The 11,014-nt window shown below is 42.6% G+C and overlaps 1 protein-coding gene across 1 annotated transcript in view; it reads right to left on the reverse strand.

Annotated features, from left to right (window-relative positions):
- Positions 1 to 251: 251 nt before the first annotated feature.
- OXA1L (OXA1L mitochondrial inner membrane insertase) overlaps positions 252 to 11,014 on the reverse strand; it is a 76,570-nt gene continuing 65,807 nt past the window's right edge. The window contains exons 7-14 of the mRNA XM_081506649.1: positions 3,885 to 4,098; positions 2,200 to 2,343; positions 1,851 to 1,936; positions 1,456 to 1,620; positions 1,156 to 1,260; positions 907 to 1,069; positions 739 to 819; positions 252 to 654 (exon numbers count right to left, since the gene is read on the reverse strand). Of these exons, the coding sequence (XP_081362775.1) occupies positions 527 to 654; positions 739 to 819; positions 907 to 1,069; positions 1,156 to 1,260; positions 1,456 to 1,620; positions 1,851 to 1,936; positions 2,200 to 2,343; positions 3,885 to 4,098 (1,086 nt within the window). The 3' untranslated portion in view covers positions 252 to 526. The remainder of the gene's footprint in view (positions 655 to 738; positions 820 to 906; positions 1,070 to 1,155; positions 1,261 to 1,455; positions 1,621 to 1,850; positions 1,937 to 2,199; positions 2,344 to 3,884; positions 4,099 to 11,014) is intronic.

Consider the following 11,014-nt stretch of genomic DNA (forward strand, 5'->3'; position numbering starts at 1 on the left):
CTGTATCAACTTCTGTTCCTCTTATCACTAAGAACTTGAGCACATCTACTTCTTGAAGGATATATTATAGGTAATCTTGGGATAAGTGAATGTGGTTCCTCCATATACATTCTCCACTTATCAGGCATACACCTCTGACTACAAGGCAAATATGGGCGCGACAACACATCTAGCCCTTAATGCCAGGTTACAACACTGAGATGCCTCCTAAGATCGTGGGCCAGCGAGAGCAATCATCACCCAAGCTATTCTTTCTGAAGCACGCAATCCATTTCCCTGTTTAATAAGTGTTCGGAAGCAGTGTGTAGCACAGAGGTTTACTAACTCTGCGGACGGGAAGATCACCTGGCTCCCAGTGTTCTTTCACACTTAGGTGGAAGAGTCTGTAGTGGAATCCAATTTTAAAATGAACATCAACATGTCTCACAGTTTCTAGGTCTGGTGCAAAGACCCAGCATGAAATCGTGTTCTAAGGCTGAGTCTCTGAAGAGACAGAGTTCCTGCCAGGGTGAGCAGGCAGCAGAGGTCAGCCAAGCGTGTCACGCCAGGGCTGCTTTGACTTTGCTTTGTTGCTGCTGCAGTTGGGGGTGTTGGGAGAGTCATTCTTTCCGTGCTGCAGCAGAGGGTTGTGGGCAAATGTCTGTCGTAACGGACCTGAGGAAGAAGAGAAAACAAATCCTGATGAACGAAGAAAAGGAAGAAACAAATGACAGAATTTAGCCTGCAAGGGTTATTTACCCCTGGCAGCGAGCTCCAAGTGGTTCTGCATGCGTCGTTCCCGCTCCTGTAGCTGATGAGCCATTTCAGCATTCTTCCAGCCTGTGTAAAGGGGAGGAAGACCATTGGTCCTGCACCCATTTCTAGGCCACTTTCCCCCTGTCCTTGTTACAGAGAATGGGCCCTTACCTTGTTTGAAGCTCTTTATGAAGCCTTCCCGTGGAGGTAACTTGTCTGGGTCATGCACAACACGTTGGGGAATTTTCAGTACAGTGCGTACAGCAGGAATACGGAGACAGGCCACCTGGCCCAGGGAAAACATGTTGGAGGAGAGCCAGTACATGAACACTGCCTGGATGAGAAGAGAAGGCACTCAGAAGCTGTGTCTCTGGGCAGCTTGCCGGGAGACTTGGAGCCAGCCCCTAAGCCATCACCTACCGTGGGGAAATGGATAGTTATGGGCAAGACTGCCAGGGGCATTAGTCTGATAAAATTTCTCATCCACTGAAGGTCAGAACTTTGCATGCCAGTTTCAGCACCTAACTGGGAAAAAAAAGAAAAAGCGAGGGAAGAACATGCATTTGACAAGCAAATGCATGTCAATTTTAGTTGATCCTGGCTCAGATCTCTTACCCATCAGTTCTGTCTCTCCAGGGAGTGAAGAATGACCATTCTATACAACTGCTTTCCTTTCACTCCCCACTGTGCAGGACAGGCACTTGGCGAACCCGGGCTTACCTCAAGGACACCCCACATTGTAGCTGTGACCACCAGAGGTAATACATAGATGGGGTCAGATAGTGTGAGATCCTGGAACCACCAGAGACCACCTGTCTGCAGGCTGGGCACGGGGAGGTTGGCCATTTCTCTCAAGGCAATGAAGAAGGAGATGAAGATAGGGGCCTGTGACACAGGATAAACAGTATCAGGACCCTTTAGCAGAGGGGACATTTTTAATTACTCCATTATTGAATCCATAATGGGTTTATGTAGCATAATATCACCACCAACCTGCTTTTAGGGTCTAGGGCATGGGAAACACAGAGGAGGTAATCTGATTTGTTATTTTTGTTGTGGTTGTTTCTCTTAATCTGATTGTTTCTGAAGTTAGAGGGGAAATGTTTTCTGCTCACCTGAGTCAGTGGTAGAATGAGAGGTCTAAAGAGTTTAATATCATGCTTTTTCTGGTAGAATGTCATCTCCGAGGAGGCCCTGTAAACTGGGAAGGGAGTAGAAGTTAATAGTTGAGCTAACAGCTAGGTTGGTGGAGGTGACTATCCTCATAACCTGGCCCAAATCTATCTGACCCTGGCCAGGCACTGGAAGCATTAGGCCCAAGAAGCAGGTGTATCTTAGAACTTGCCCAACTGTAGTAACTCCCAATTTCAGTTGTTCCCCCTCCTACCCAATGCCCCCTCCCCGCCCCCAGCTGTATGTAGGGAAAACAGGCCCTCTCCCGTGCTCATTCTGCAACTGACTCACATTCTGTGTGGTTTCCTGTCAACTTGGCCTCTCTGATTCGAGCGGAAAACTTCTGAATCTCTGGCAAGTGATTGTGAATCTTGGCTGCCTCTCGTTGGCCCTTCACGATGAGAGGAAACACCAGGCAGCGGGCAAGGACTGTGCCTAGAAACACAAACTAGGACTGGAGTGACATTCTGCATTCTCCATCAAGCCATTCTGTAGCTAGACGGCTCCAAGTTTTTAGGTCCTCCCTGAGAGGGTCTCTTACCCAGACTTTCCCACCCTGTGACTCATGCCCACAGAGCCCCAAAACAAAGGGCATGGTGTGACTCAGTTCCTTCGAGGCTCAGTCCTCTGCTTTGACATCAAAAGTCTGGCATTAACTTCTCCAAACAAATAACCAGGAATCTTATTTCCTCAAACAGGTGACAGAAGCTAGTTTTATAGATCAGTGGTTTACAAACTTTTCTATGATTATGGACTCCTTTTTTCCTCAATTCTAAGTGTAACCACAATATACATAACAAATAAAATCAAGCTGCCCTGGGTGAAGAGGCTGTCTGACTGTTAAGATTGTTCAATCTCTGCAATTTGCTTTGCTCAGAAGCACTTTCACAGAATACTGGGGCTCCCAGGAATGAAGTCTGAAAAACGCTGTCCTACAAATATCTGGAATAGGAGGTAATCTGGTGGCCTACTGCTTTAATTCCTTCCTATTTCTTTTCTTACATTTCACATTTCTTGATCATTTCAACAAATACTTATTTAGTTGATGGTATCTGTGATAAGCAAGTGGGCCTGGGCTGAGAAGAGACGAGGGGGAGATACACATTTAGGCTTTATCATCATAATGATAAATGGTGTGAAGTGGACGGAGAAGGGAGCTAAGGACAGAACCGGGAATACCAGCACTGAAGGGGCAGGAAGAGTACTGAGCAATGGAGATGGGAGGATATGGACAGAGTGGCAAAAGCCAAGGGGCAGATTCCACACTCTACCGTGTCTAATGCAGAAAGGGCAAGTATGAAAAGTGGACTAAGAAATGATATCACTGGCAATTAGAACGAGGTGGTATAAGTCAGACTGCTGAGGGTCACAGAACAGAGAGAGAGAAAAGCCTACTGGGTGAAGAATACTCTTTTTAAATGATAGCTATGAAGAGAAGGAGAAAGGGTAGTAGTTAAAAGTGAATTAATGAAGAGGGGAAGGAATTTACCAAGAAACACATGGTATGCTTGCACACGCCTATATATTCAGAGTAGGCAATAAAGATGGAGAAGCTGAAGACATGGGGCAGAGAAGGAGGATCACTGGAGCAAGGTATGGGGAGAAACAGAATTTAAAGCAGTTTTAACCTTATAAGAGGAACGATGTTAGTGGCTTCCCATCTGACCTTACCTTCTGCTCTCTTGAATCAGGCTTCATCACTTTTATGGAGGTCCCCATACTTAAACCCTACCCTCACATTCAAAAACTTACACTTCTTAAATCCTAGATGATCTAGTGGTTTTAAAATGCCCCTCAAGGAATACAGTGGCGTACATCTAAGTGTTATGAACCTCTATCACTCATTTGCATCATCGGCTTTTCTCAGCTATAAACTTCTGCAACTATTTCCTCTATCCACGCATAGAGCTGCTATCTTTAAAGTACTACCCCAAACCCCCATTTCCTCTACCCTTGTACAGATATGTTCCCCTTACATGCAGCAATGGCTCCCCACCATGGTAGGCCTAGGTTAACATGCATAAATTCAAGTAAGTTCTGGATCAGTCCCACTGGGGTGTAGGTCCCCAGTCCAAGTTCAGCAAAACTCTGCTCTGCAGCAGCTTGGATAACATCTGCAGCCTCTCCAGAAGCCACTTCAGGTACTGCTGTGGGTGGGGGAGTTGCAGGAATGACTGGAGGGGCCGGAACCTGTGGGGGAAAAAAGTCATGTATTATATTTGGTCCCTAGAGGCGAACATGGCAACCCACACTAGTATTCTTGTTTGAAAAATCCCATGGACAGAGGAGCCTGATGGGTTACCATCCAAAGGGTCACACAGAGTCAGATATAGTTGAGCAACTAAGCACATTATATTCAGCAGGGGGCAGACACATAGAAAACAAGGTCCCTCTTACAATAACCAACACTGGGGTACTCTGGACTCCCTATTTCTTGTTCTCCCATGGTAGCCTATACTGTCCAAAGAATTCAAAGCTTAAAAAGGACATTTAATGTCAGGAAGTTAATTAAAAATTTTATTATTTTTCTGGGTTTTATGATACTTATGGTATTTGTCAGTTTTTCAAAAAACATTACTTTGTAAAGGTTTCTTATTTTTAAATACATAGTCCTGTTCATGATTTTTAAAAAAGGATATTTATTTTCCCCTCTAAGCAGGAAGATAAGTTACTCAGAATAAGACTTCATGACTCTCCTTCATGTTAGGAAGTTATTTCTTATATTACTATTTTCCAAACTTCAGTTGCATGAGTATCACTACATGATTTTGCATACACTGAAACTATCATAATTTTTCTTTAAACAACTCAGTTTTTAAGATGATATCTACTTGGTGCTGAGAAATATTAATGTCCATGAAATCAGGGACATGCAAGTTGTAATTGTGTCAATTGAAAAAACGCACAACCTCAAGTTGTAATTGTGTCAATTGAAAAAACGCACAACCTCAAAGTTGAGAATTGTGTTTTATTTGGGACATTACTGAGGACTTAAGCCCAGGACACAGCCTCTCAGTTCTGAGGAAGCAGCCTGGATATGCAAGTTTTTGCAAAACAAACAACCCCCGAAAACCAGGTCCAACACCAAAAGATTACTGTTAATTAAAGAAAAACCAGGTGTCTAAAGTTAATGAATTCAGTGCTTTTCTCTGTATGGAAAGCTACAAGAGTCTAGGCTTATTAAAATCACTCCTTTGATATAGACCTTAACTTTCTAGGGCCAGTATTCTGCTTATCCCTCCTGAATCCCCTCAGGATGCTCTACAGGGGTGGCCGCAGTGGCTGATGGCCCCAGTATACTTTGTTTGCTGACGTGGCAGGTTTTCTTTTTTTTTTTCTCTTTTCAGGTCATAAATCTGACCAAAAGTTGGGAGGCATTATGACTAGTTTTGTCCCATGGCACTAGGAAGGCTGATTTGTAGATCTGGCAAAGATTCTGCTGATAGGCAACTCAAAGTGCTAATTTTGGATCAGGCCCTGTTAATAATCTAAAATTCTCTAGATTGGTTGTGGAAGACCGCTATGTGGAAGAAGAATGTTGCCTGCCGTATCAGTAAACAAAGGATGCAGCAGCCATCAGCCACCCTCAACTGTATACCCTGAGGGGACTCAGGATGGAGAAAAACAGAATATTGGTGCTGTATACTTAAGGTGCTTATCAAAGGAATGATTTCAACAAGCCCAGACTCTTACATCAGTCTATACACAGAAAAGTGCTGAACTCACCAACTTGAGATATCTAGTTTTTCTTTAATACTAATCTTTTTTTTAATCTTTTGATGTTCTGACTACCTGTTCCCCCGCACCTCCCCTACCTCTTCGGAACAGTCCCTCAGAGCTTATCTGAGAGGCAGTCTTCCAGGCTTAAGTCCTTAGCAAGCTCACTGAATAAAACATAATCTTCAACTTTTAGGTTGTACATTTTTTACAGTTAACAATTTTGGTGACCACAAAAGGATCCAGAGTATACCTCTCTCCTTTACCTGAACTCTACAAGAACCTAGGGCCTCATACTAGCCGAGGCCTCTTGGGACTGTCTGCCTCCTTGGAGAGTCCAGACGAATCAGGGGGATTCTTGGATCTCCTGACTATTGGCTGATGATTCTGAGTTTTATTTGGCAGTGTCTAACTGGTACCTGGCTCCCCAGCTGAAAGATAATAGGGGAGCCCAGATGAAAGATGGGGAGTTGCTCAGTAGAGACACTGAGCAGTCTAAACTGGGTGATTAGGTGGGTGGGGGGTCCAGGAAGGGGAACACATGTAAACCCATGGCTGATTCATGTCAATGTATGGCAAAAACTATTACAATATTGTAAAGTAATTAGCCCCCAACTAAAATAAATAAATTTATTAAAAAAAAAAAACAACTGGGTGATTAGATGAGAGGCTGGCCGAACATCTTTGCCTCCAGATAACACTCTAGCCAAGTCGATGTATGTACAAAACTTACACTCACAAGTACTCACTTAATTGGGAATTAAAGGAAATCTTGCCCTGAAAATGGCCAATATGGGGCTCTTTATTGCCTTTGCAGTTAACTTTGACCAACTTGGATAACCACGATGGTGTGATCACTCATCTAGAGCCAGACATCCTGGAGTGTGAAGTCAAGTGGGCCTTAGGAAGTGTTACTACAAACAAAGCTAGTGGAAGTGATGGAATTCCATTTGAGTTATTTCAAATCCTAAAAGATGATGCTGTGAAAGTGCTGCACTCAACACGCCAGCAAATTTGGAAAACTCAGCAGTGGCCATAGGACTGGAAAAGGTCAGTTTTTATTCCAGTCCCAAAGAAGGGCAATGCCAAAGAATGTTCAAACTGCACAACTGCACATATTTCACATGCTAGCAAGGCAATGCTCAACATCCTCCAAGTGAGGCTTCAATAGTACGTGAACTGAGAACCTTCAGTTGTACAAGCTGGATTTAGAAAAGGCAGAGGAACCAGAGGTCAAAATGCCAACATATGCTGAATCACAGAAAAAGCAAGGGAATTCCAGAGAAACATCTACTTCTGCTTCACTGACTACGTTAAAGCCTTTGACTGTGTGGGTCACAACAAACTGCAGAAAATTCTTAAAGAGATAGGAATACCAGAACATCTTACCTGCCTCCTGAGAAACCTGTATGCAAGTCAAGAAGCAATAGTTAGAACAGGACATGGAACAACAGACTGGTTCAAAACTGGTAAAGGAGTATGTCAAGGCTGTATACTGTTACCCTGCTTATTTAAAGTCTATGCAGAGTACATCATGTGAAATGCCGAACTGGATGAAGCTCAAGCTGGAATCAAGACTGTAGGGAGAAATATCAATAACCTCAGATATGCAGATGACTCCACCCTAATGGCAGAAAGTGAAGAGCAACTAAAGAGCCTCTTGATGCAGGTCAAAGAGGAGAGTGAAAAAGCTAGCTCAAAACTCAACGTTCAAAAAAACTAAGATCATGGCATTCGGTTCCACTACTTCATAGCAAACAGATGGGGAAACAATGGAAACAGTGACAGACTTTATTTTCTTGGGCTCCAAAATCACTGTGGACAGTGGTGGCAGCCATTAAATTAAAAGACACTTGCTCCTTGGAAGAAAAACTATGACAAATCTAGACAACGTATTAAAAAGTAGAGACATCACTTTGCCCACAAAGGTCCGTATAGTCAAAGCTATGGTTTTCGCAGTAGTCATGTACAGATGTGAGAGTTGGATCATAAAGAAGGCTGAGTGCCGAAGAACTGATGCTTTCGAACTGTGGTGCTAGAGAAGACGCTTGAGAGTCCCTTGGACAGCAAGGAGATCAAAGTAGTCAATCCTAAAGGACATCAACACTGAATATTCATTGGAAGCACTGATGCTGAAGTTCCAATACTCTGGCCACCTGATAGGAAGGGTCAACTCACTGCAGAAGAACCTGATGCTGGGAAAGACTGAGGGCAAGAGGAAAAGGGGGTGACAAATGATGAGATGGTTGGATGGCATCATCGACTCAATGGATATGAATTTGAGCAACTCCAGATGGTGAAGGACAGGGAAACCTGGCATGGTGCAGTTCATGGGGTCACAAAGAGGTGGATACCACTGAGCAGCTGAACAAAAGACTCCTGTATCTTTCCTTACACAGAAAAGTGCTAAACTCATTAACTTGAGTCACTTGGTTTTTCTTTAACAGTAATCCTTTGATGTTTCAACTACCTTTTTATTTGTTTTGCAAAACTCCTATATACCTTGGCTCCTCCCTCACCTCTTTCGAACAATCCCTCAGAGCCGAGAGCCTGCATCCTAGTTAAGTCCTCAGTAATGCCTCAAATTCTCCAAGCCAGGCTTCAACAGTATGTGAACCGTGAACTTCCAGATGTTCAAGCTGGATTTAGAAAAGTCAGAGGAACCAGAGATCAAATTGCCAATTTCTGTTGGTTCATCAAAAAAGCAAGAGAGTTCCAGAAAAACATCTACTTCTGCTTTATCGACTACACCAAAGTCTTTGACTATGTGGATCACAATCAACTGTGGAAAATTCTGAAAGAAATGGGAATATCAGACAACCTTATCTGCCTAATGAGAAATCTATATGCAGGTCAAGAAGCAACAGTTAGAACTGGACATGGAACAATAGACTGGTTCCAAATTGGGAAAGGAGTACGTTAAGGCTGTATATTGTCACCCTGCTTATTTAACTTATATGCAGAGTACATCATGCAAAATGCTGGGCTGGATGAAACACAAACTGGAATCAAGATTGCCAGGAGAAATACCAATAACCTCAGATATGCAGATGACACCATGCTTATGGCAGAAAGCAAAGAACTAAAGAACCTCTTGATGAAAGTTAAAGAGGAGAGTGAAAATGTTGGCTTAAAACTCAACATTCGGAAAACTAAGATCATGGCATGTGGTCCCATCACTTCAGGCAAACAGATGGGGAAATAATGGAAACAGTGAGAGACTTTATTTTTTGGGGCTCCAAAATCACTGCATATGGTGACTACAGCCATGAAATTAAAAGATGCTTACTCCTTGGAAGAAAAGCTCCAATCTAGACAGCATATTAAAAAGCAGAGACATTACTTTACCAACAAAGGTCCGTCTAGTCAAGGCTATGGTTTTTCCAGTAGTCATGTATGGATGTGAGAGCTGGACTATAAAGAAAGCTGAGTGCCAAAGAATTGATGCTTTTGAACTGCGGTGTTGGAGAAGACTCTTGAGAGCCCCTTGGACTGTAAGGAGATCCAACCAGTCCAACTAAACTGAAAATCAAGAGTTCTACATTATAAAACTTTAGGGTTCAATTTACTATGTCTTCAAAAGTTTTCATAAGGCATTCAACAAAGGCCCTCTTTCTGAGTGCACCAGTTAGACCAGAGCAAATCTCTATTACTATTTTTGTTAGCCCTGGAACATCAGCCCCCAGTTTTTACTTTATGTTGTGTGTGCTCTGGTAACCGTACTGGTTTCCTTTAGTATGCTTAATTAATACAGTCTAAGGGGCAGATTTACATGCCCTGTCTTATAATAGTAACAGGCAGGGGAGTGAGACATGATGTCTATCCCACAATAAGGCAAAAGAGATATAATCATCTTACATAAAGCCCATTTAAATATACCAGTTTTTATAAATTTTATCTCATTTCTATCAGCTTCTATAACTTTAATTTCAGTTTCTGTCAGGATCACATCAAGTCTTGGTCTTAGAAGGAGTCCAGAAACTTCCTTTTTAATTGGATCATTTGATCTATTTTTGTATAAAAGGCTCTGGGTTCCCAGTGAGAGGTTGAGCCAAGGGACTCAGGCTCTTTTGTCAATTTTTAACTTAATCAATTGGCCTAACTGTTGTCCCAAGCAATTGTTAGTCAGATATCTCTGTGTAAGTTTCTAGCCTGTAGGGGGAAGAAAATCTAATACTGGGGACCAATAATGTTGATCCATCCAACCTAAGGTAATGTGTCGAAACCTTCTGTTTTAATCCTATTAGCATCTGTTTTGGAGAAGGCAATGGCACCCCACTCCAGTACTCTTGCCTGGAAAATCCCATGGACGGAGGAGCCTGGTAGGCTGCAGTCCATGGGGTCACTAACAGTCGGACACGACTGAGTGACTTCACTTTCACTTTTCCCATTCATGCACTGGAGAAGGCAATGGCAACCCACTCCAGCATTCTTGCCTGGAGAATCCCAGGGATCGTGGAGCCTGGTGGGCTGCCGTCTATGGGGTCGCACAGAGTCGGACACGACTGAAGCAACTTAGCAGCAGCAGCATCTGTTTTATATATCTTATTTCTTAATATAACCACTTAAAGACTTCTTTATCCATTTGGGACACGAGTTCCTTTAACATTTCCACTTTAGTGGGAAGAAGTTTCTAGACTTTCTCTTCATTTCTTAAACCTCCATTAATCAGCCTAATCAACATTAATTATCTTCATGTTTTTATTAGCATCTGTAAGACCCACTCACTGAAGGGAAACAGAAACCACAAATAAAGTTTCCCAAACCTTTTAAAAAAAACAAAAAAACTAACAGAATTCTTAGGTTAACTAGTGTGTGTGTGTGTGTGTGTGTGTGTGTGTGTGTGTGTGTGTGTGTGTGTGTGTGTGTGTGTGTGTGTGTGTGTGTGTGTGTGTGTGTGTGTGTGTGTGTGTGTGTGTGGTCACCTTCTGTTTTTCCATAGGTACCAATAAAACAGCTGTATATAATAAGAGCTTTATAAAAATGTATCTATGAAGACATTTTTCCAATTTAAAGGATCAGTGGCTATTGACAGGTGGTATTTTAATTATAACTCAAATCAGTAAGACAAAAGAGATACCCCTACAAGAAAGTGCAAAGGATGTAGCCTTCAGAAGATCTATAAAGTTTACTCCTCAAAACAGTATAAGAAAGTAAAGGTCATTGTTGTATACAGGCTGATGCAACCAAGATTAAGATGACTGAAGTCCCTGAGAATTGGCATGGTCAGACAAAAGACTGCCCAGAATCTCAGACTATTTGATTGGCTGCCAAATGTACACCATACATGTACTTTCTGGATAGCAGAAACCAACTTCTCAAAACACACACACATTGAGGCGCCTAAGATCAGGTAGGACATTTACATCTCAAAGACACAGAAAATGCA

This window comes from Giraffa tippelskirchi, chromosome 7, assembly GCF_054371585.1.
Source record: "Giraffa tippelskirchi isolate mGirTip1 chromosome 7, T2T-mGirTip1v1.2.pri, whole genome shotgun sequence".
In the NCBI taxonomy this organism is placed as follows: Eukaryota; Metazoa; Chordata; class Mammalia; order Artiodactyla; family Giraffidae; genus Giraffa; species Giraffa tippelskirchi.